The 26,728-nt window shown below is 47.3% G+C and overlaps 1 protein-coding gene across 8 annotated transcripts in view; it reads right to left on the reverse strand.

The window, feature by feature from the left end:
- The window catches only part of MAF1 (MAF1 homolog, negative regulator of RNA polymerase III), a 113,645-nt gene that overhangs the window by 11,441 nt on the left and 75,476 nt on the right, over window positions 1-26,728 (reverse strand). For 7 of the 8 annotated variants that reach the window (XM_033933245.1, XM_033933246.1, XM_033933239.1 and 4 more), the window contains one exon: window positions 324-443. The exons of the other annotated variant lie outside the window; for it this stretch is intronic. In XM_033933245.1, the coding sequence (XP_033789136.1) occupies window positions 324-443 (120 nt within the window). The remainder of the gene's footprint in view (window positions 1-323; window positions 444-26,728) is intronic. 8 annotated transcript variants of the gene reach the window in all.

Consider the following 26,728-nt stretch of genomic DNA (forward strand, 5'->3'; position numbering starts at 1 on the left):
TAAGATTCCCAGCTACCCCAGACCCTATTTCATACTGGTGCATACCTGATCTAGCACAGTTCTCCCACATGCATTTGGACAGCTGCAAGTAGGGGATGACTGAAGGTTTATTCTCGTTTTTAATTGGATAATGAATAAGTAATATATAATCTAATTAAAAGGTGAGAGAAAGCATGGATATTTTGCAAAGTTGTGGTGGTTTATAGCTCTGCTAACCCTGGGGGTGTGAAATCTTAAAAACGATACAACCACCATATATTTCTAAAGTTGGACCCCATTTTCTCCGTCTGCCTAGTCCTTTCTAATTGGTGGGTTGAACGGACCTGTCCTCGTCGACGCCAGTCACCTCATCATCACAGCTGTCCTCTGCCTCGGCTTCATTGTCTTCATCGAGGTCCATGTCTAGTTCGTTGCTGACATCAGAGCGGGTGTAAGTATAGCCACTGCAGGCAGAAAAACAAATGTTTAGGCACCAACAGCTCAACAACCAAAGCACAATGGCTCAAACTGTTTTTACAGAGGGTGTGATAGGACAGAGTACGGTTTTGGGGTTCAAGAAGGGATTAGATAATTTTCTGAAGGAAAAGGGGATAGAAGGGTATAGATAGAGGATTACTATACAGGTCCTGGACCTGATGGCCCACCATGTGAGCGGACTGCTGGGCACGATGGACCTCTGGTCTGACCCAGCAGAGGCACTGCTTATGTTCTTAGATAGTGGTATAAACCATGCAAAACCAGGACCTGTGTGGTTTGGACAACTTCCTGGAGGAAAAGTTCATAGTCTGTTATTGAGAAAGACAATGGGGGAAGCCTCTGCTTGCCCTGGATCGGTAGAATGGAATTTTGTTACTCCTTGGGTTTTGGCCTGGACTGGCTTCAGTTAAGCTTTGAGTGTTTCTTGGATTCCACATATTCTGAATGAATAGTAACCTAGGGTCTGGAACTGATCTAGTGGTGGTCAGCGTTTATTACATGCCTGCCGTTCCAGATACTGGCTGCTGCTGAATACCCAGGGAATGAAGCGGTTGTCACTGCAAGATTTACTCAGGGCAGCATTTGTGCTGTCCTAAGTTACTTGATATTAACCAGGTAGCAGGGTAGAAAATCACCCCCCCCAGACCACTTCATGATGTCTGTAAAGCTATTCAAAAGCAGAATCCAAAGAGTGCTCCCAATTATCTGTTGAAACACTTTGTGCTGGCTGAAATTAATCGCAGAACCCGTAATACTACGTTATTTGCTTTTTTGTCCTTAAAAGGTTTCTGGAAAGGACTTTGGCCTTTCAAGCGGGTAAATGGAACAGGAATTTAAGTGGCTTGTTCATGTCTTCTTTTTCAGAAAATCATTAAAAATTTATCTATTTGGTAAATGTGTACAATGACTTGTGATATTATCTCATTGTATTATTACTGTTTGTACAGTTTTCTCTTGCTGTTAACCGCACTGAACTGCGAGGTATTTGCGATCTACAAATAAAGTTATCATTATTATGATCTCCATTTATCCAGGTAAATGGTTTCAAACATCAGTCCAATAGCAAGTGCTGGAGACAAAGACCACCATGAACTCTCTGAAACGCCTTGCATGCCACCCGTTGCTCTGTGCCCTTGTTAAACAGTTGTACCTGCAATTCTGCCCGTTCCACCTCTCTATTCTCTTGATTAAGGTTCTACCTGTCAATTTGTGCATGTTTCAAGTTTATTTCAAATTTACTCTCACTCAAACCTTCTAGGCGGTGTATAAAAATGCCTTAACAATATACCAATCAAAATATAGTTTAGTCTAAAACAAACCAAGGGAAAAAACAATTTAAGGACACAAGACGAACAGGAACAGAAGGGAAGAAGGGATTAGAACTACAATTGATAGAAAGAAAAGAAGACACTTAAAGGGAAGAACAAAAGGTTGGGGAAATAAAAATGGAAATATTACTTAAAACTAAGTCGTCCTTACAAAGGCATCGCGGAAAAGGAATGTCTTTAGCATTACCTTAAATTTGATCAGTGTTGTATTTTCCCGCAAGTAGTTGGGTATGCTGTTCCAAAGAAAAGGAGCATTAACAGAAAAAATTGTGGTCCTCATAGTACTGATTTGTTTCAGTGAGGGAACAGGAAGGAGATTATGCGCGGTAGATCGTAGAGACCTAGTTTGATTATAGGGGATAAGCAAATTATTAATGAATTCTGGCTGGCTATTTGCTTTCGTTTTAAAAGTTAGAAGTAGAATTTTGTAAGTGATTCTATGCTCTATAGGCAGCCAGTGAGCTTTATGTAAAAGAGGCATGACATTAAATACAATTTTTATTGCAGTAATCCAAGCAAGAAATAACAAGTGAATGGATTAGAATATTCAAAGACGCAGGCTCTAACAATTTTGCTAAGGCTTTAATCATGCGAAGCCGATGAAAACAACGTTGGACCACCATACTAATATGTTGGTGATAGGTAAGTTTGCAATCGAGAGCGACTCCTAGTAATTTTAGAGAAAGTACTGCTTTGATAGGGAGATTTTTGAGTTTAAGGGGAGTTAATAATGAGAGGCCGTCTTTGAAAGGAAAAATCATTAATTTTGATTTATTTATATTCACGGAGAGCATATGTGCATCGAGACAAGAATTAATCTTGTCTAATTTTTCATTAATGATGGTAATTAATGTTCCACTCCTCCACTCCTTTAAGGCAGAACTTGATAAAATTTCTTAGAATATAGGCGCCAGACTTATAACGACTGCAACTTTTATTAATTTATGCACATTTATAGATGATAGATTCATAATGTTCTGAAGACCAAACTGCTCCCCCATCACCCACTCACCTACAGAAGCTTTAGGCTGTGGTTGGAGAAGTTAAAGCTGCAGCTTCTAAGGGTGGGTGGGACAGTGGACCCACTCACCTACTCCCCAAATGCTGTAGTTTTAGCTTCTCCCCCATTGCCCACCTGCCCTCCGCAGCTAGTTTAACCCCTCTCCACTGCTACTCCATCCATTCCCAGCAAACACAGTCACTCTTCATCACCTACCCAGCCACCCCAGCATCAACCTTGGTTCTCATCCCTGTCCAAAGCAGTAGCCTCTGAAATCTACCCTCCAAAACAATAGCTTCTCTCCTCCCACCAAAAAATGTATCCTTCCAACAAGGCTGCTGGAGAATCGCCTACTAAGGAAACTGTGGAACCACGGGGTGGAAGGGGACATACACAGATGGATCAGAAACCGGCTGGCGAACAGGAAACAGAGGGTAGGAGTAGAGAATGACACGGTGACAAAATTCATCACCGTTCCCGTCGCCGCGGATAACCACGGGAAATAATCCCATGTCATTTTCTAGTGTCTATTTCAACCTCAATCCTTCTACACCAGCATTCTTCAAAGCAAAGCTTGAGGGTCAGTGGTTGTGACCATTCATACTCTGATTCTTCCCTCTCTCCTTAAAGAATGACATGAAGATGGTTTCCTGCGGTTATCCGCGGGGACGGGAACGGTGATGAATTTTGTCACCGTGTCATTCTCTAGCTAGGAGTAAAGGGACACTATTCTGACTGGAAAGGAGTCACGAGTGGCGTTCCACAAGGATCAGTGCTGGGACCACTACTGTTCAATATATTTATTAATGACCTGGAAACAGAGACCAAGTGCGAAGTTATAAAATTTGCGGATGACACAAAACTCTCCGGTAAGGTTAGATCTGTAGAGGAATGTAAAGAACTTCAAAGGGACCTGAACAAACTGAATGAGTGGGCAAATAAATGGCAGATGAGCTTCAATGTAGAAAAATGTAAAGTCATGCACATAGGGAAAGGAAACCCAATGTATAACTACACGATGGGGGGGAAGGTAACCTAGAAAAAGACTTGGGGGTTTTGGTGGATAAAACAATGAAACCGGCGGCACAATACGCAGCGGCTTCTAAAAGGCGAACAGAATGTTGGGCATTATCAAAAAAGGTATCACTACCAGAACCAAAGAAGTTATCCTGCCGCTGTATCGGGCGATAGTGCGACCGCATCTGGAGTACTGTGTTCAGTACTGGTCGCCGTACCTTAGGAAGGATATGGCGATACTCGAGAGGGTCCAGAGAAGAGCAACCAAAATGATAAAGGGCATGGGAAACCTTTCATATGCTAGGGCTCTTTTCCCTGGAAAAGCGGAGACTTAAGAGGGGATATGATAGAAACTTACAAGATTATGACGGGTATAGAGAAGGTAGAGAGGGACAGATTCTTCAGACTGTCGGGGGCAACAAAAACTAGAGGGCACTCAAAAAAATTGAAGGGAGATAGGTTCAGAACAAATGCTAGGAAGTTCTTCTTCACTCAGAGGGTGGTGGATACCTGGAATGCGCTTCCAGAGGAGGTGGTAGAGCAGAGTACGATTTGGGTTTCAAAATGGGATTGGACGAGTTCCTGAAGGAAAAGGGAATTGAGGGTTCCAATTAGAGGGTTACTATACAGTACAAAATGCTTTAGAGTAATAGACCACTTACAGGTCATTGACCTGGGGGGCCGCTGCAGGAGCGGACTGCTGGGCATGATGGACCTGTGGTCTGACTCGGCAGAGACAATGCTTATGTTCTTATATGAGTTGTCATATTGGGACTAGAGACCCATCAAGCCTAGTATGCTGTTTCTAACAGTGGTCATAAGAACTTAAGAATTGCCACTACTGGGTCAGACCAGTGGTCCATCGAGCCCAGCAGTCCGCTCACACGGCAGCCCCCAGGTCAAAGACCAGTGCTCTAAATGAGTCCAGCCTCAGCTGCGTATTTTCTAGTTTAGCAGGAACTTGTCCAACTTTGTCTTGAATCCCTGGAGGGCGTTTCCCCTATAACAGACTCCGGAAGGTCCCAAGTACCTAGCTAAATCCCAAGGAGTAAAACAGATTTTATGCTACTTAGCAACAATGTTCCTTAAGGGCTGCTTTTGTAGTTGCCACTGCTCCAAGTATCCCCCTGATTAAGGTGACTTCAACATGGGTTGACTCTCCAGGATAGATACTCCAATTTTTTTCTCTCTCTACCTCATTGCAGCACACACAGATTAACCACCCCACATAGCTGAAGGAGGACCAGGTCAGGCCCTGGTCCAGGCCATCCTGCAAGAACTCCAAAATGTGAGGCAAAGATATGTGAAGGGGAACCATACCATGCATGGAACACTACTCCTCAAAGAAACACCAAACTCGCAAATAAGCTTGAGGGGCTTAAAGTCTCCGAGAACCTAAGAGGGTAGAGATCACCTTATCCGAATAACCTCTCTTACTGAGGCATGCTGTTTCAAGTGCCAAGCCATAAGACAAAAGGGAGGAACATTGGAATGAGACCCTGAGTCAGAAGGTCTGGCGAAAGGGGCAGCGGAAGAGGATCTGCCACACGAAGACGAACCAGATCTGCATATTACGGGCACCTGGGCCAGTCCGGAGCCACCAGGATCACGCGGCCTGTGTGCTGAGCAATGCGAAGAACAACTCTACCCACCATTGGCCACGGAGGAAAGACATACAGCAGGCCATCCATCGGCTAAGACTGCACCATAGCATCCAGACCCTCAGCCTGATAATCTCTGCACCAATTGAAAAACTTCAGTGCTTTGGCGTTGACACTCGTGGCCATGAGGTCTATGACCGGCTGGCCCCAGGCCTGAACAATCAACTCAAAGGCTTCCAGGATGAGACACCACTCTCCGGAATCTGGTACATTACTGAGGAATTCCGCCTGGACGTTGTCCACTTCTGCTATATGGAGCTAAGATGTCCAGAAGATGAGTCTCAGCCCATTCTATGAGAAGAGACATCTCCTGTGCTACCAGATGACTCTTGGTTCTCCCCTGATGACTGATGTAAGCCACTGCCGTGGCATTGTCCGAGAGCCCGAACAGACTTGCCCTTCAGCAACGCCTGGAAAGCAAGTAATGCCAACCGAATGGCTCTCGTTTCCAAAACACTGATTGACCAGGACACTTCCTCCAGTGACCAGCTGCCCTGAGCTGAGCAATCGAGACACTGAACTCCCCAACCGAGACATTGAGCTCCCCAACCGAGGAGACTGGTGTCCATAAGAAGCACTGACCACTTGGACTTATCCAGACTCACTCCCTTAACCAGACTGGAAGCCTGTAGCAACCAGTGCAGGCTGCGATGAACTAACCCCTAAAGAGGGACCGGAGAGTCCAGATCTTAAAACTGCAGAGACCACCGCCGAAGAAGAGCATACTGAAGGGGACGTATGTGAGTCCCAACCCACCTGTTCACTTCCAGAGAGGCCATCATTGACCCCAAGACCTGCAGAAAATCTTGTGCCCGAGGGTAACACGAAAGAAGAAGCAAAGAAGTTTTCCATCTAACTACGTATATATGAATACAAGATTACTGCCCTAATTCACACTATCACCAGTTCTTTGGCATTTGAGTTGTTCAGACCTAACTCTGGGTTCCTTGAAAAAGAACTTCGAAACATGGTCCATGTTGGGACCTGTTGAAAACTTTCAAAAGCTAAGTGGGAATTTTCCCCCCTCTTTTTTGCCATTGAAAATAGTTGTATTTATTTTTTGAATAGCACATTTATTAACACTTTTTTCACAAAACTCGTACACAGTAATGGGGTGGTGGGTTCGGCTATAGGAGCCTTGGCTCTTGGTCGAATTACACGATTCTGAGTGTATGTGAAATCTGATTAAATTATACATTCTACAAATTAATTTGACTTCCTAGTTCTTTACGACTTAACAACTAAGCTCCCCTACTTCATTCATTGTGACGAAGTCTAAAACAAAATCAGGGCAAAGCCCCCAGGTGGCAAAGAAGCACTCAATGCAGAAGCAGGAGAAACATTTAAAACCTTCTTTAGATACGTAAAAGGAAAAAACCTGCAAAAGAGGCGGTGGGGCCTCTGGATGACCAGGGAAGGAAAGAGTACATCAAGGAAGACAAACAAATTACAGACTAAATTCCTTCTTTGCGTCTGTCTTTACGAAGGAGGATACCGCAACAATACCAGAAGCAGTGAAAGTTTTCAAAGGAGTAATAGAGGACAGCCTCACCACAGTAGAAGTAGACTTAGACCAGATATACTAGCAGATCGACAATCTTAAAAGCGACAAATCCCCTGGACCTGATGGAATTCACCTGAGAGTCTTAAAAGAACCGAAGGTTGAAATTGTAGAGCTTTTGCAAAAACTTGCCAACCTGTCAATTAGAACAGGACATGTTACCTAAACAACCGCCTAAACCACTACCGCTCATCCAGATCAAGAAGAACTCAAAACCTATTCACCTTCCCACCTAATAATGGAACTCGTCTTAAGAAACTATACGACAGCCTTCTAGCGACACAGGCAGCAAAAATTGACCCCACAATCACCAAACTAATGATCAATACAACAGACATCAAAGTGTTTCGAAAAGAAATCAAAACATTTCTATTCAGAAAACACGTCATTACCAACTAATATCCTCCCTTTATGCACAAGCTCTCCCTCGATAGAATAACACATTAATTCAATTCTTAAAGCCTTTCCTATCATACATACTCTGATTCCTATATAAACATTTTCCACACTATCCAATAAACTTCTTACGTCATTATTAGGTAACTTCCAATCTGTAAACCGTATACACTGATAATCTCCACTATATTCTGTTATCACTTGATTCCCTTGATATGTAATTCTCATAATTGAATCCTCTACCACACCATGTAATGTACACGAATCACTGTTATGTAATTTATCTAGATAATCTTTATTACACAATTCTTTTGGTAATTCCTATAATTTGTATTCCGCCTTGAACAATATATAATGTATAATGTATTCGAAATTAATTTTCCTATGAACTGTTTTCCTACCTTCTGCTACTCTGTTTATAACCTAACTAATTTATTCTTCTCAAGTACTTTAGCAAGAATGTGAGCCTTTGGGACAGTCAGGGAACTCTAAGTACTTTCTCTTCATCTTAATTAATATTACTTATTGCATTTCTTCTGTTTCTACTGTAAACCGCTTAGAACCTCACGGTACAGCGGTATATAAGAAATAAAATTATTATTATTATTATACCGGACGATTGGAAGATAGTGAACGTCACGCCAATTTTCAAAAAAGGATCAAGAGGAGAACTGGGCAACTACAGACCTGTGAGTCTTACGTCTGTCCCTGGAAAGATGGTTGAAGCACTGATTAAAGATAGCATAGTCCGGCACTTGGATACACACGACCTGATGAGAGCCAATCAACAGGCTTCAGGAAAGGGAAATCATGTTTGACAAATTTACTTCAATTTTTTGAGACCGTGAACAAACAAATTGATAGTGGAGAACCAGTGGACATAATATACTTGGACTTCCAGAAAGCGTTCGACAAGGTTCCACATGAAAGACTTCTCAAGAAACTACAAAGCCATGGAATAGAGGGAGATATACTAAGATAGTTAGGCAAATGGCTGGAGAACAGAAAGCAGAGAGTGGGCATAAATGGAAAGTTCTCAGACTGGGAGAAAGTGACTAGCGGTGTGCCCCAGGGCTCGGTACTTGGGCCCATCTTATTTAATATTTTCATCAATGACCTAGAAGAAGGAACATCCAGTGAGATCATCAAGTCTGCAGACGACACAAAGCTATGCCGGGCAATCAGATCGCAGAAGGATAGCAAGGAACTCCAGAGTGACTTGTGTCAGTTAGAGAAATGGGCGGAGAAATGGCAGATGATGTTTAATGTGGAAAAGTGCTAAGTGATGCATTTAGGCAGAAAGAACAAGGAACACGAGTATAGCATGTCAGGTGCAACTCTGGGTAAGAGCGAACAAGAAAAGGACCTGGGTGTACTGATAGATAGGACCCTGAAACCGTCGGCACAATGTGCGGCAGCAGCAAAGAAAGCAAATAGAATATTAGGCATGATAAAGAAAGGAATCACGAGTAGATCGGAGAAAGTTATAATGCCGCTTTATAGAGCAATGGTCAGAGCACACTTGGAATACTGTGTCCAACATTGGTCTCCCAACCTAAAGAAGGATATAAAACTGCTGGAGAGGGTGCAGAGATGAGCAACGAAGCTAATAAAAGATATGGAGAACTTGGAATACGAGGAACGACTTAAGAGACTAGGATTGTTCTCCCTTGAGAAAAGGAGACTGCGAGGGGATATGATTGAGACTTTCAAAATACTGAAAGGAATCGACAAAATAGAGCAGGAAAAAAAAAAATATTTATAATGTCCAATGTGACACAGACAAGAGGACATGGACTGAAGCTAAGGGGGGTCAAGTCCAGGACAAATATCAGGAAGTTCTGCTTCACGCAACGAGTGGTGGACACCTGGAATGCTAAAAACAGAAACAAGATGGCAGATAAAGGCCAAATGGCAGATAAAGGCCAAATGGCCCATCCAATCTGTCCATCTGCAGTAACCATTATCTCTTCCTCTCACTAAGAGATCCCACGTGCCCATCCCAGACTTTCTTGAAATCAGAGTCTCTGTCTCCACCACATCTACCGGGAGACTGTTCCACGCATCTACTAAGTTTCCAAGTTCCAAATTTATTAGGTTTTTATATACCGCCTATCAAGATTATCTAAGTGGTTTTACAATCAGGTACTCAAGTATTTTTCCCTATCTGTCCCGGTGGGCTCACTATCTATCTAGCGTACCTGAGGCTATGGAGGACTGAGTGATTTGCCCAGGGGTCACAAGGAGCAGCGCAGGGTTTGAACCCACAACCCCAGGGTGCTGAGGCTGTAGCTTCAACCACTGCGCCACACACTCCTGAGCCTATACCTCTTAACTTCATCCTATTCCCTCTCATTCCAGAGCTTCCTTTCAACTGAGACTCGACTCATTCACATTTATGCACGTAAGTATTTAAACATTTCTATCATATCTCCTCTCTCCTGCCTTTCCTCTAAAGTATACATATTGAGATCTTTTTAAAAATCTTTATTGAGTTTTCAAAGCTGCCAAAAAATGCAATATAATATACATACAAATAATAATCATCATATATGCACTCATATATCAATCAATATCAATTCAAAAATAAAACCCCCTTGCCTAACCAACATTTTCAACATGGAACAAAACCATACAAAAGATATACCCCCTTCCCCCTCTCCTGGATGTGTGTGTATTATACCAACAGAAATAAAGATAAAAGACAACTATAACGAATCCACAAAAGACATCAATGGGCCCAAACTAACTTGAATATCTTAGAATGCCCCAGCATATCGGCATTCATCTTCTAATACTTATAACCTAAGCATAAATTTGCCCACCAAAAAGTAAAACTAAGGCGATCCCAATTTTTCTAATTATGAGTAACCATTTGCATGGCTATCCCGGTCATAATAAGGAAAAGCTGACATTTATATTGATCCAATGGGGGTTTAAGATGCAATATCATCCCACATATAACTACCTCATATATCAATGGAATCGATGACTCCAATATGGTATTTATCTGTCTCCATATTGACTTCCAAAAGTTGAGTATCAAAGGACAATAGAACAGCAGATGATCCAGTGTCCCTATGTCTAGATGACAGTGCCAGCATTTATTAGATTTAGAACTATCTAATTTCTATAAACGAACAGGGGTCCAGAAACTTCTATATAACAAAAAAAAACATTTGTCTGATAGATGCCGATGCTGTACATCTCATCCTCCAAGTCCAAATTCGTGGCCATTGAGAGACAGAAATCTGCTGTTTTATCTCAATGCTCCAAATGTCTCTAAGACTAGTTTTTGGGTTTTTTTATTCATATAACTAGATATTAATTAATACCACTGAGTGGCCGGATGCCCTAGGAGATCCGTCTGGAAGCCCAGGACCTTCAAGCTATAATGATTTTTTAGATTTCGCTAATCAGGGAACCCCTTCTGAATAGTTTGCTTCAACTGCAACCACTTATAAATTTGAGACTCTGCAATACCAAAAGATTGTTGCAGTTGTGAAAAATCAAGCAATTTCCCATTTGATAAAACATCATCTAGTGTACGTATACCTGCCTGCATCTAGTGCTTTCAGAAGATCCTAGACTTGCCAATTTGAATCTTGGAGTTTAGCCATAAGAATTGAAAAGTGGATTTCTCTACTGGAATATCTGTTAAGTTGTTAATAAATTTCAAGGATTTCCAGGTGTCAAATAAAATACTATTGTCCTTAACGTAACTGGGTAACTTGATACTCAACACATGAAACAACCGAAAAGCACAGTTACTTACCGTAACAGGTGTTATCCAGGGACAGCAGGCAGATATTCTCTACATGTGGGTGACGTCACCAACGGAGCCCCCTAGCGAATGTTTTCGCAAGCAGACTTGCTTGAAGACCTTCAAACTTGCGATTGGACTGTTCACGCGCAAGTGTCCCTCCCGCCTGACCTAGGGCATGCGTCTCCTCAGCGTGGCCTCAGTTCAGATAGCTAGCAAAGAAGCCAACCATAGGGAGGTGGGTGGGTTGCGAGAATATCTGCCTGCTGCCCTGGATAACACCTGTTACGGTAAGTAACTGTGCTTTATCCCAGGACAAGCAGGCAGCATATTCTTTACATGTGGGAGACCTCCAAGCTAACCAGAATGGGATGGAGGGAGAGTTGGCAATTTAGGAGAACAGATTTTGCAAAACGGACTGGCCAAAATGGCCATCATGCCTGGAGAAAGCATCCAGACAGTAGTGTGAGGTAAATGTATGAACCGAGGACCAAGTGGTAACCTTACAGATTTCCTTAAGTGGAGTTGATTGGAGAAAAGCAACAGACGCCGCCATCGCCCGGACCCTGTGGCCTGTGACTCGGCCCAGCAGGGTGAGACCAGCCTGAGTGTAACAGAAGGAAATACAAGCAGCCAACCAGTTAGAAATGGTCCGCTTAGAAACAGAGCGATCCAAGTGATTAGGATCGAAAGAGAGGAACAGCTGGGGAGCAGAACGATGAGGAGCGGTGCGCTGCAAGTAGAAGGCCAACACACGCTTACAATCAAGAGAGTGCAGAGCCACTTCTCCAGGGTGAGAATGGGGCTTCGGAAAAAACACATGAAGAACAATGGATTGGTTGATGTGAAACTCAGAAACAACCTTAGGCAAGAACTTAGGATGGGTACGGAGAACCACTTTATCATGATGGAAGACAGTGAAAGGTGGGTCCGTAACCAAGGTTTGAAGCTCACTGACCCTATCCTGAGCCTATCACTGAAGCTCACTGACACTCCTGAGCCTATCACCTCTTAACTTCATCCTATTCCCTCTCATTCCAGAGCTTCCTTTCAGAAGTGAGGGCAACAAGAAACACAACTTTCCAAGTAAGATACTTCAAGTGAGCCCGCGCTAGCGGCTTGAACAGGGGTTTCATCAAGTGAGCAAGGACCACGTTAAGATCCCAAACCACAGGAGGAGGTTTAAGGGGCGGATGAACGTGGAAAAGGCCTTTCATGAAGTGGGAAACCACAGGATGAACAGAGATAGGCTTCCCGTCAATTGGTGGATGAAAAGCAGCAATGGCACTAAGGTGAACTTGAACCGAAGAGGACTTGAGTCCAGTGCCCGACAAGTGTAAGATAATCCAGGACGGCAGATAAGGAGGCAGATAGCGGCTCCTGCTGCCTAGCAGCACACCAGGAAGAAAAGCAGGTCCACTTCTGATGGTAACATTGGCGAGTGGACTCCTTCCGAGACGTCTCCAGGACGTCCAGCACAGGCTGGGAGAGTTGGAACGAGGGCATTAAGTCTCGAGGAACCAAGCCGTTAAGTGCAGAGACTGTAGGTTGGGATGAAGTAGAGAACCCTGACTCTGCGTAAGCAGAGAAGGAAAAACAGGCACAAGAAGAGGCTCCCTGGAACTGAGTTGCAACAGAAGGGAGAACCACGGCTGTCGGGGCCACCGAGGAGCTATCAGAATCATGGTGGTACGTGTGGACTTGAGCCTGACGAGAGTCTTCAGAATCAGAGGGAATGGAGGGAACGCATACAGAAATAGGTTCGTCCAATCCAGCAGAAAAGCACCCGCCTCAAGCCTGAGAGGGGTGTAAACCCTGGAGCAGATGTGGGGCAACTTATGATTGAGGGGGGGGGGATGCGAAGAGATCGACGTCTGGAGTCCCCCAATGAGCAAACATCTGACGCAGGGTCAAGGAATGGATGGACCACTCGTGAGGCTGCAGTAGACGACTCAACCTGTCCGCCAGACAATTGTGCTGGCCCTGAATGCAGACCACTCAAAAGAATAAGTTGCGGCGTATGGCCCAATCCCAAAGCTACATTGCCTCTTGGCACAGGGACAGGGACCCCGTGCCCCTTGTTTGTTGATATAATACATGGCGACCTGGTTGACCATGAGGACCAGCACCACTCGGTCGCGAAGCAGGTGACAAAAAGCTTTCAGGGCGAGGAAAATCGCTCGAAGCTCCAACAGATTGATGTGACAAAGGCGGTCAGCACTGGACCAAAGACCCTGAGTCCGAAGACCATCCAGATGAGCCCAAGCATAGGCCGACGAGTCCGTTGTGAGGACCTTCTGCGGAGGAGGAGCATGAAACAAAAAACCTCTGGAAAGATTGGAAGAGAGCATACACCCACGGAGAGACATAAGAACATAAGCAATGCCTCTGCTGGGTCAGACCTGAGGTCCATCGTGCCCAGCAGTCCGCTCACGCAGCGGCCCAACAGGTCCAGGACCTGTGCAGTAATCCTCTATCTATACTCCTCTATCCCCTTTTCCAGCAGGAAATTGTCCAATCCTTTCTTGAACCCCAGTACCGTACTCTGCCCTATTACGCTCTCTGGAAGCGCATTCCAGGTGTCCACCACACGTTGGGTAAAGAAGAACTTCCTAGCATTCGTTTTGAATCTGTCCCCTTTCAACTTTTCTGAATGCCCTCTTGTTCTTTTATTATTCAAAAGTTTGAAGAATCTGTCCCTCTCTACTCTCTCTATGCTCTTCATGATCTTGTAAGTCTCTATCATATCCCCTCTAAGTCTCCTCTTCTCCAGGGAAAAGAGACCCAGTTTCTCCAATCTCTCAGCGTATGAAAGGTTTTCCATCCCCTTTATCAGACGCGTCGCTCTCCTCTGAACCTTCTCGAGTAACGCCATGTCCTTCTTAAGGTACGGCGACCAATATTGGACGCAGTACTCCAGATGCAGACACACCATCGCCCGATACAATGGTAGGATAACTTCTTTCGTTCTGGTTGTAATACCCTTCTTGATTATGCCTAGCATTCTGTTTGCCTTCTTAGCGGCCGCTGCGCACTGTGCCATCGGCTTCATTGTCATGTCCACCATTACCCCCAAGTCCCTTTCTTGGGTACTCTCATTTAATAACATCCCTCCCATCGTATAGTTGAACCTTGGGTTTCTGTTTCCCACATGTAATACTTTATATTTCTCAACGTTGAACTTTATCTGCCATCTCGTCGCCCATTCCCCTAGTTTGTTCAAGTCCCTTTGCAATTCTTCGCAGTCCTCTTTAGTCCGAGCTCCACTATATAGTTTGGTGTCATCTGCAAATTTTATTATTTCGCACTTTGTCCTGTTTCAAGAGACAGGATCCCGATCCTGGTTCCATTGGGACGCTAAAGTCCATTGAGGAATACGTAGGTGAAGTCTGGCAAAAGGAGTCACATTATCCGTGAAGGCCATGTGACCTAGTAGGACCATCAGGAACCGAGCCAGGGCCGAGGACAAATGGGCCACCCTCTGGCATAAATGAACAAGGGCCTCCTGATGAGCCCGAGGAAAGAAGGAGCAAAGATGAACCGTGTCCAGGACTGCTCTGATGAACTCTAGAGACTGGGACGGACAGAGGTGAGACTTGGTGAAGTTCACCTCGAAGCCAAGACTCTGAAGGAGCAAGATGGTCTGATTCGTCGCTTGCAGAACTTCGTGGCGAGAGGATGCTTTGATCAACCAGTCGTTGAGGTAGGGAAACACCTGCAGGCCTTGGAGACGCAGGGCCGCAGCTACCACAACTAGACATTTCGTGAAAACCATCAGAGAGGCCGCCAGGCCGAAGGGAAGAACACGATACTGGAGATGGAGATCCCCCACCCGGAATCTCAGATACCAGCGAAAGGCCGGGTGTATCGGAATATGCATGTACGCCTCTTTGAGGGCCAGTGAGCTCAGCCAGTCCCTCTCGTCCAAGAGGGGGTACAATGTAAGAAAGGTGAGCATTCTGAACCGTTCCCTGACCAGAAACTTGTTCAGAGCACGGAGGTCCAAATCAGACGCAGATCCCCCCGTCTTCTTGGGAACCAGAAAGTACCGGGAATAAAATCCCGTATTCCACTGTCTGGAGGAACCTCCTCGACCGCCTGAAGGCGAAGAAGGGCTCGAGCTTCCCGCAGAAGGAGAGGCAGCTGAGACCGGGCAGAAGGAAGCTCTCTTGGAGGAAGGTCCGGGGGTACGTGACTGAAGTGAAGGGAGTACCCTTCCCGGATGATGGAAAGCACCCAACTGTCGGTGGTAAGACTTTCCCACTGGGCATAGAAAGATGGAGATGACCCCCGATGGGGAGGGGGGAAGGCTCCAGGAGGAAGAGAACCCAAAGGCTCAGACCAGAATTGTCAAAAGGACGGCCCAGGCTTCGCTGGAGCCGGCGGCTGGGCCTTAGTTTGACGCTGCTGTTGTTGCTGCAGCCACTTCGAAGGAGGCCAAGAGAACACAGGAGTAGATTTCTGCGGGTACCTCCGGAGATGAATTTTGTATTGCCGAGTCAGAGGGATTTTCGGCTTAATTCTCACCAGAGAGTCGTGTTCCGAGAGGCGCTTAGTGGCCGCCTCTATGGAATCATCAAATAGCTCATGACCCACGCAAGGGAGATTGGATAGATGATCCTGGAGATTCGGATCCATATCCACAATCCTGAGCCAAGCGAGGTGACGCATGGCGATCGCAAAGGCCGTGACCTTCGAGATCAACTCAAAGGTGTCGTAGGCCGCCTGAAACATATAAAGGCGGAGCTGGGAGAGCATCTCCTAGAGGAGACGAAACTCCTGACGTCGAGAATCCAGCATGTCCGCCCAGAACGGGTGGCGGGCTTCCACACAGAACCGGAGATAGGACGTGAAGATAAAGTTATAATTGAAGACACGGCTTGCCATCATTGAGTTTTGATAAAGATGGCGACCAAACTTGTCCATCGTACGGCCCTCCCGGCCTGGAGGGACGGCAGCGTATACCTTCGAGGGGTTGGATTTTTTCAAGGAAGATTCAACCACCAAGGATTGGTGAGAAAGCTGAGAACTTTCAAACCCCTGGACCGGGATCGTCCGGTAATGGGACTCCAATTTGGAGGGAATAGCCAGGATCGCATAAGGGGTCTCCAGCTTTCGGAGAAATGTTTGCCTGAGAACCTGGTGCAACGGCATGCGCAGTGCCTCATGGGGCGGATGAGCAACACCCATCTCCGCCAGGAATTCCTGGGTGTAACGAGACTCAGACTGGAGGTCCAGGTTCAAGGCCCTGCCCATGTCAGAAATGAAACGAGTAAAGGAGGAGTTTCGAGAAGAATACTCACCCTCCCGAGGAGACCCCAAATGAGATCTGGGGGCAGCAGAGAAAGAGGGAGAAATTTCCCTCGAATAGCATGCCGGAGCCTCGGAGACCCGCGAATGGGAGATCGAGGAGACTCGACTAAAGCGCCTCAGGGGCGTCGGGGAGGACCCTGGAGTCCGAGGGACCAGCTTGCGGAGCCCCAGAAAAGATGGGGGAAAGGAAAATTCCTCCACCGGTTTCGATGAAGGCCCCAGAGAGGCAGTCATCCGCCCCTATTGGGAATGCAAACTAGAGTTCAACTCGAGGACAGGGTGTGCCTGGAAGGTTTCGTGGTCAGAGACCTGCCCCGAAGGGGCGGGGAAGACCCCAGCTTTTTAGAAGGGGTAAGCCTCGTCAAAGTATCGGGCGAAAAGCGGGCCCCTGTCATGGACCAACGTAAAGTCACATGCCACGAGTCCGGAAACGAAGAATCGCTCGAGGGAATCCTACGAGTCTTGCAGGCACGGCCCCGAGAAACAAGAGAAGGACGCTCAGGCTGGTCAGACCAGGGCTGGGTCGAGACCGAGGTCAAAAGCGCCGAGGTCGCGACAAGTTGGCTCACCACCGAGGAAAGCTGGGACGTAAGGATAGCCTTAAGCATGTCCTCGAACATAGGCACCGAGATTAGGGGATGTTGGGTCAAAGGTGCAGCAGTGCGCTCCTTCGGGGGCGACCTCGAGGAAGAGTATTCCCTATGTGAGGAGGCACGCTTAGAATGAGGTCTCGAAGATGCCGACGAAGCGGCACTCGCACGAGACTCTGAGGTAGGCTTCTTTGCCGGCACACCTGAGGAGGAAAGAGGAGACTTACCCGAGGCCGAAGTAGCAGGAGGAGCCGAGGCCGGAGCCTTGGAGGCCGAGGGGGGACTTCGAGGCTGAGGCACCCAACACCGGTGCCAAGGCCGAGCTCGAGGCCTGTCCTGCAAGATCCATCGGGCCAAAAATTTGGAGAATCTTGGCCACCCTCTAACGAAGAGCCCGCAGTTGCAGAGTCACACAACACAGACACAACTCAGTGCAGTGCTCCGCACCCAAGCACTCCACACACCAACAATGAGGATCGGTGATGGAGATAACCTGGTTGCATCTAGTGCAGTTCTTGAACCCGGTGCGAGGCCAGGACATAAGAAAAAATACGGCTGCGGCCCCGCGAGGCCAGGCGGCCAGAGCAAGACCAGTGACCTGGTCAAAGACACGAAGGAAAATAAGAAAAGACGCGAGCACAGCGACCCAATTGAACATAACTAAAAAGCCGTGGTGCAAGAGGAACAACGAGATCACGTGAAGCAAGGGAGCAGTGCTTCTGGCTTCGCGGAAAACATAGAACTGAGGCCACGCTGAGGAGACGCATGCCCTAGGTCGGGTGGGAGGGACACTCACGTGTGCGCGGTCCAATCGCAAGCTTGAATGTCTTCAAGCAAGTCTGCTTACAAAAACGTCCGCTAGGGGGCTCCGTCGGTGACGTTACCCACATGTAGAGAATATGCTGCCTGCTTGTCCTGGGATAAAGGGGACATAAGTTGCCACTCTAAGTACAACCAATCAGGGAGATGTTCCATGAACTCAGGAAGGATCCAATACATACCCAGATGCAGTATATGTAACATCTTTTGTAATCTAGAATATATTGTAATTCTTTATTCTCCACCAGTTGTAAATTGACTCAGTTGCTATGTAACATCTTCTGTGATATTGAATGTATTGTAATTCTTCACTATTACCTGTAATTAACTCTTCTCCTGTAATGTAATTCTACTGGAAATGCCCAGATATCTTCTTTATTGTAATCCGTTGCTATGTTACATCTTCGGTGATATTGAATGTATTGTAACTCTTCACTGTTACTTGTAATCTACTCTTCTCCTGTAATGTAATTATACTGGAAATGCCCAGATATCATCTTTATTGTAATCCGCCTAGAACTGCAAGGCACAGGCGGAATAGAAATCCCTAATGTAATGTAATGTAATATATAGGCCTGATGGTACCTATAAAAATTTGGGAAATTTACCCCACCCGCTGCAATTGGTTTTTGTAAAGATATTAAAGTGATATGAGCATTTCTACCTAGCCAAACAAATTTGATAAGAATACTATTCAATTTCTTATAAAAGGACCCTTGAAAATAAACTGGCAACATGCCCATTTGATAACAAACCACTGGCAAAATCATCATTTTGATAGTTTGGACACTCCCCCACCAAGAAAGATGTAGTGGGTTCCATTGCTCACACATTTCTAAGACCTTCAGCAATAAAGATTTTTCATTTACTTTCATCGTATCTTCCAATGTTTTTTTAATCCAAATACCTAAATATTTTATACCCTCTTTTTTCCAAAGAAAAGGGAATGTGTCAAATAATCCTTTTACACAATGTACATTTAGCAGAAGAACCTCCGATTTACTCCAATTTATTTTATATCCAGAAAATTTTCCAAATCTGTCAATTAAAGCTAGTAAGTGTAGAATGGTAGATTCAGAATTCCTCAAATGAAGCAAAATATCATCTGCATAAGCAGAGACTTTATATTCCAGACCTTCATAAGGAATACCCTGTATCTCCTCTGCCTGTTGAATAGCCAATAGCAAGGGTTCCAGAACAATATCAAAAAGCAAAGGGGATAGTGAACATCCTTGCCTAACTTCCCTCTCCAGACGGAAACATTCTGAAAAAGTATTATCCTCTATAATAAAACCCCTAAGCGTGCATGCGCACTTACAACATCGTGTTCCCTGACAGCGTGATGTGTGCCTCTGTGCCAACTTTGATTGGAGGCGGGCTTGCGGCGTGGCTTCGAGCAGCTTGTGGTGCATGGGGCAACTTGCGGCTTAGAATTCAGCGGCGGTTTGTGTCAGCAACGACTGCGAGGTGTCCTACTGCACTGCGAGGTGGTAAGAAGCAGCGGTTTGTGTCATGCTGGTAAGAAGTGGAGGAGGAGAGGGAAAGGGGGCTGCTTTGGGGGGGATGCTGGACAGGGGGAGAAGGAAAAGGAGAAGGCCTACTGCTGGACAGGGGGAGCAGGGAAGAGGTGATACTGGATAGGGGGAGGTAAAACAAAGGGAGAAGGGCTGCTGCTGGACAGGGGGAGCAGGGAAGGGGTGCTGCTGGACACGGGGGAGGTAAAAGGAAGGGAGAAGGGCTACTGCTGGACAGGGGGAGCAGGCAAGGGGTGGTGGTGGTGGACAGATGAGGAAAGAGAGACAGAGAAAGAAAGAAAGACAGACACACACATCTATTCTAGCACCTGTTAATATAACGGGCTTAAAGACTAGTTAACATATAATCTGGCAGAAGGGGAGCTATACAAGGTTTGGATCATTTGTATGAATCAGGATCCCATGCCAAACCAATCCATTGCTCGATACATGAAAGTCCATTCCACACGATCAAAGGCCTTCTCTGCATCTAAAGAGACAGAGAAGGCCGGATCATCCATTGTTTTTGCCAAATTTAACATATGAAATGCCAATCTAGTGTTATTAGATGAATGTCTGTGAGCAACGAAACCAGTCTGATGCATTCCAATCACATAAGGGAAAGCCTTGGCTAATCTTAGAGACAATAACTTAGTCAAAAGTTTTCCATCCACATTGATTAAAGAAATAGGCCTGTAGTTCGAAACCAACATGGGATCTTTATTTGGCTTTGGCAAAACTATGGTTAAAGATTCAGCCACAGTACCTGAAATACAACCTTTAGTTAGTTGTGACTAATATAAATTTAAAAGATGGGGTATAAGAGTATTTTGAAATGATTTGAAAAACTCCACTGTGAATCCATCACCAATGGATCCAGCTCTGAGGGACTTCAACGCTGTCTGAAGTTCTTGAAGTGATATAGGAGCATCAAGATTCCTTTTTATATGCTTGGGAAGTTTTGGACCCTGAATTAGCTTTAAAAATTCCAAACCTTCAACTTCTTTATCTGAATAAAGCTCAGAAGAATACAAAGCTTTATAAAATTCGAAAAATTGATTTAAAATATTTCCAATTTTAGTATGACTTATTCCTTTCTCATTTTAACTTTTCTTAGCTTTGAGATAATTAGCCAATAGTCTTCCCGCTTTATTCGAGTTTCCATAATACACAGCTTGCTGAGAAAACAAATCTTTCTTAGCCAATTGAGAGGACATCTCATTGTATTTAGCTTTTAGGAGGGCCTGTAAAGTAGTATATTCCCATTTTGAGGCCAACTGCGACTCTAAAATCCAAATATTTTGTTCCAGATAAGAAAATTCCATTTTTAACATGTGCTGAAATGGAAATTATTTGCCCTCTCATCGTGGCTTTAAAAGCATCCCAAATGGTTTCTAAAGAGATTTCCTCTGAGGTATTAAGTTGAAAATATTCAACCATTTTTGTTTTAATTTCCTCAAAAAAGTTTGAATCCGCAAGCAATGTATTATTAAATCTCCAAACAGGTCTAGTTAAATCTTTTTCACCACAATTATATTCTATCCAAATACCAGCATGATCCGTTAAAAGGATCGGATCTATACTAGCCCTAGTAACCTACTGAGTTAAGTTGTCTGAGACAAAAATATAATCAATCCTTGAAAATGATTGATGAACATGGGAGCAGAAAGAAAATTCCCGAGCATTAACAAGAACTGTTGCAGAACGGGACTTGGGAGTAATCATTAGTGAAGATATGAAGACTGCCAATCAAGCGGAGAAGGGGGATAGGGTGCAGAGCCTGGCAAGGAGTGTGGGGTTGGGTGTAGAGCCTGGCAGGGAGAATTTGGTTCAGAATGGTTTTTTTCTTGTTTTCCTCCTCTAAATTTAGGGTGTGTCTTATGGTCAGGTGCGCCTTATGGAGCGAAAAATACGGTAATCCCAAAAAAACTAGCTACAGAATTAAATATTTATTATCTGATCATTCCTTATTTAAAATCCCTATGCAATTAATAGATATTATATAATGAATGAATGAAGCATATTGAATAATAACTCCAGCACTGGAGGATCTTAGACTAATGCCAGATAGACTTCTAGTCTGTGACCCACAAATGGCAGCAACTCCAATGTTATAGATCACTTTATTGTCAGATCCTGCGAGCAAGGGTACTGTGCAGCTCAAGTGGGGAGGAAAGCACAGTTACTTACCGTAACAGGTGTTATCCAGGGACAGCAGGCATATATTCTCACATGTGGGTGACGTCATCTACGGAGCCCCAGCGCGGCCAGCTTTTCAAGCAAACTTGATTGAAGTTTCAAGTTTGCTACACTGCACCACGCATGTGCATGCCTTCTTGCCCACTAGAGGGCGCATCCCCACCTCGTGGTCCTCAGTTCCATAACCAGCAAAGAAGCCATCCCCGGGGAGGAGGGCGGGTTGTGAGAATATATGCCTGCTGTCCCTGGATAACACCTGTTACGGTAAGTAACTGTGCTTTATCCCAGGACAAGCAGGCATGATATTCTCACATGTGGGTGACCTCCAAGCTAACCAAAAAAGGCAGGTGGGAGGATGGCAATTTAGGAAAACAGGTTACGTAACACCGACTGGCCAAACCGGCCGTCGCTTCTGGACAAAGTGTCCAGGCAATAGTGGGAGGTGAACGTATGAACCGAAGACCAAGTGGCAGCTTTACATATGTCCTCCATAGGAGTAGACCGGAGGAAAGCAACAGAAGCTGCCATAGCCCTGACCTTATGCCCCGTGACTCGACCATGGAGCGAGAGACCAGCCTGAGCGTAGCAAAAGGAAATACAAGCAGCTAACCAGTTTGACAAGGTGCGCTTGGAAACAGGATGTCCCAACCGATTAGGATCAAAAGACAAAAACAATTGAGGAACCTTCCGATGAGACTTGGTACGTTGGAGATAAAAGGCCAACGCCCTCTTACAGTCAAGCGTGTGAAGCGCCGCCTCACCAGGATGAGAGTGGGGCTTCGGGAAGAACACCGGAAGAACAATGGACTGATTGAGGTGGAAATCAGACACAACCTTAGGCAAAAATTTAGGATGGGTGCGAAGAACCACCTTGTCATGATGAAACACCGTAAAAGGTGGATCCGCCACCAAAACCTGCAGCTCACTAATCCGACGAGCGGACGTAAGCGCAAGCAAAAAGACCACCTTCCAAGTGAGAAACTTAAGGTGAGATTTGTCGATAGGCTCAAAAGGAGGCTTCATGAGTTGAGCTAAGACCACATTAAGATCCCAAACTACAGGAGGAGGTTTCAGAGGAGGGTGAACATTCACGAGACCCCTCATGAAACGAGTCACCAGAGGATGAAGAGAGAGAGACCGACCCTCGAGATGCCGATGGAATGCCGCAATGGCACTGAGATGCACCCGAATGGAAGTCGTCTTCAGTCCAGACTTAGACAGATGCAGCAAATATTCCAACACCGAAGACACTGGAACTGAACTCGGGTCCAGATGGTTAGAGGAACACCAGGATGAAAATCTGGTCCACTTCTGGGAATAACAAAGCCTAGTCGAGACTTTGCGCGAGGCTTCCAAAATCTCCCTCACTGACTGAGAAACAGGAATCGAAGTCAAGGGGAAAGGAACCAAGCGGTCAGATGCAAAGACTGCAGATTGGGATGTAACAGCGAACCCCGACTCTGAGACAGCAGAGAGGGAAAAACAGGCAGAAGCAGAGGTTCCTTGACACTGAGTTGAAGGAGCAGGGGGAACCAGTGCTGTCTGGGCCAACGAGGTGCAATGAGAATCATAGTGGCTCTGGTCGATTTGAGATGCACCAACGTTCTCAAGATTAGAGGAAAAGGAGGGAACGCATAAAGGAACCTCCCTCCCCAGTCGAGAAGAAAGGCGTCGGCCTCGAGACGATCCGGGGAGTATATCCGAGAACAATAAAGGGGCAGTTTGTGAGTCTCCAGGGAGGCAAACAGATCCACCTGAGGAGTCCCCCAGCGGTCGAAGACCTCGCGCAGAACCCGGGAGTTCAACGACCACTCGTGCGACTGGAGAAGACGACTGAGTTTGTCTGCCAGACAGTTCCTCTCTCCCTGAATGTAAACCGCCCGAAGGAAGATGTTCTGGGAGACCGCCCATTCCCAAAGGCGCAGGGCTTCCCGGCACAGGGACCAAGAGCCCGTTCCTCCTTGCTTGTTCACATAATACATAGCCACCTGGTTGTCCGTCTGCACGAGGACTACCTGATCGTGCAACAAGTGGCAGAACGCTCGAGCCGCTAGAAAGATGGCCCGAAGCTCCAACACATTGATGTGACAAAGACAGTCCTCCTCCGACCATAGACCCTGAGTCCGCAGACCGTCGAGATGAGCCCCCCACGCGTACTCCGAGGAGTCCGTGGTCAGGACCTTGCGATGCGGGGGAACGAGAAAGAGCAAACCCCCGGAAAGATTGGAAGAGTTGGTCCACCAACGGAGCGAGCGTCTGAAAGAAGGAGTCACCGTTATTGGACAAGAGACTGGGTCGCGATCCTGACGCCACTGTGAGGCCAAGGTCCACTGAGGGAGCCTCAGATGCAAGCGGGCGAACGGAGTGACGTGGACCGTCGACGCCATGTGTCCCAGAAGAACCATCATGCGCTGAGCCGACACCATGGGCCTCAGTGAAACCTGGCGACTCAATCGAAGCAGGGCCTCCAACCGAGATGGGGGGAGGAACGAACGAAGACGCACCGTGTCCAGCACGGCTCCGATAAACTGGAGGGATTGAGTCGGGGACAATTGAGACTTGGGAAAGTTCACTTCGAACCCCAGACGTTGAAGGAAGATGATAGTCTGTTGGGTCGCTGAGATAACCCCCTCCCTGGTCGAGGCCTTGATCAGCCAATTGTCCAGGTAGGGAAAGACCTGTAGCCCCCGAGATCTCAGGGCTGCAGCGACCACCACCATACACTTCGTGAAGACTCGCGGGGACGAAGCCAGTCCGAAGGGGAGGACCCGATATTGAAGGTGCAACTCCCCCAACTGAAACCGTAAGAATTTGCGGAAGGCGGGATGCACCGGAACATGAGTATATGCTTCCTTTAAGTCCAGGGAGCACATCCAATCCCCTTCCTCCAAAAGAGGATACAACACCGGAAGCGACAACATACGGAACTTCTCCTGGACCAGGAACTTGTTGAGCTTCCGGAAGTCCAAAATGGGGCGTAAGTCCCCGGTCTTCTTTGGGACCAGAAAGTAACGGGAGTAAAACCCTCGCCCTCGTTGGTCGGGTGGTACAGGTTCCACCGCCCGAATGCTCAACAAGGCCCTCGCTTCCGCGAGAAGAAGAGGAAGTTGGGCCTGACTGAATGGGTAAGCCCCCGGCGGATGTTCCGGCGGCGTGGCTGAGAAATTGAGCGAGTAGCCCTCGGAGATAATCCGAAGCACCCAAGCATCTGATGTGATACTCGTCCAGGCCGCATAAAAGGCCCGGAGCCGACCCCCGATCGGAAGGGGGTTCGGCGAGAGTGCGGAGGGGGCCCGCCCCCATCCGCGCATCACGTCAAAAAGACGGCGCTGGCTTAGACGCCCCCTGCGCCTGAGGTTTTGGTTGGACTCCCCTGCCTTGTTGCGGGGGGCGCCGGGGCGGAGGTCTCGAGAAGGCCGGCGTGGACTTCTGGGGGTATCTCCTCGGGGGAGGTCGGAATGGCTTCTGCGGCGGGGCCCGAGGTTTAGGACGGACCAAGGAGGCAAGAGAGCGCTCCTGTTCCGACAGCCGTTTGGTCGCCGCCTCCAGGGACTCATCAAATAACTCAGAGCCAACACAGGGTAGATTGGCCAGACGTTCCTGCAAGTTCGGGTCCATGTCCAGGGTACGTAACCAGGCGAGCCTGCGCATCGCCACAGCAAAGGCGGATACCCTGGAGGCCAGTTCAAATGCGTCGTAGACAGTGAAACAAGTACAGGTGCAGCTGGGATAAGTTGGACATGAACGTGGCAAAACCCTCCTTGTGGGAATCCGGCATGACTCCTTGATAACGGGGCAAGTCCTTGACCATGCTCCGGAGATAAGAGGAGAATGTAAAGGCGTAATTAAGGACCCTGGTAGCCATTAATGAGTTAGAAAAGAGGCGACGACCAAACTTGTCCAGGGTCCGCCCCTCCCGTCCGGGCGGGACCGCCGCCGAAACCTTAGCGGGTTGCGACTTTTTCAGCGCCAACTCCACCAGCAACGACTGGTGGGACAGTTGTGCCTTATCGAAGCCCTTCCATGGTATGGTCCGGTACTTGGACTCCATCTTAGAAGGCACCGCTGTGACTGTAAGAGGGGAGTCTAAATTTCTCAGGAAGGTCTGGTGGAGGACTTTATTGAGAGGCAGACGAGGAGTTTCTCTCAGGGGAGTGGGCAGATCTTGTTCCTCCAAAAACTCCTTCGTATACTGAGACCCAGCAAGCAAGTCCAGGTCCAAGGCCCGCGCCATATCCTGGACGAATTTTGAGAAGGACGAGGGCCTAGCCGGCGGGGAAGGAGTACGCGAGGTCCGAGCCGCCAAGAAAGAGGGGGAGGCCTCGCGGGAATACCTAGGCTCCCTACCAGACCCCGATCCCCAGGAGGCTGTGCCGAGGGACCTCGAAGGGGTCGGGGACCGCCTATGCCCCGAGGAGCCCTTGGGGGAAGTCCCCGGGGTATAAGGGACCGAGGTCCTTCCCCTCCGTCTCGGCGAGGATTCTCTCGAACCCCTTCCCCCAGGGGAGCGGAAGAGCCTCGGATTGTCGAGGCGGAGCTCTGAGACACGTAATGTCTCACCCCCGGTCGGCGAGGAGCGACCACGTCTCCGAGGGGAAGCGCGAGAACGCTTAGGTTTCCTCGGTCGACGCCTCGTTCGAGGCCAACCCGAGGGCGAGGAGCCCCGGGAGGACCTCGATGAAGAGGACGTGGAAGAGATCCTCCGAACCCGACGCACCTTGTCCCGAGGCCTGACACTCCTCTCAGGCTGGTCAACCGAGATCGAGGCTGAGGGCAAGGTCGGGGTCGAGGACAGCCAACCCCCGGGGTCCAAAGCCGAAGGCACTGAGACTGAGGCCGCCGAGGCCGAGACAGTCGAGGCCGAAGCCTGCTGCAGGTGTGCGAGGGCCCCGGACAGCTCCGAGGCAATCGGCGCTCGGAGCAAGTCCTGGAAGACCGGAACCCCCATCATGGCAGGCAGGTCCGGGGCTGAGGAGTGCTCCCTGGAGGGCGACCTCGGTCTCGAGTATTCCCTCGGGGCACTGGGCTTTGCAACTTGGGGCGGGGCAGAGGACGACCCACCCGCAGTCGAGGAGCCCGAGGATGGCTTC

The sequence above is a fragment of the Geotrypetes seraphini genome, chromosome 2, assembly GCF_902459505.1.
Source record: "Geotrypetes seraphini chromosome 2, aGeoSer1.1, whole genome shotgun sequence".
In the NCBI taxonomy this organism is placed as follows: Eukaryota; Metazoa; Chordata; class Amphibia; order Gymnophiona; family Dermophiidae; genus Geotrypetes; species Geotrypetes seraphini.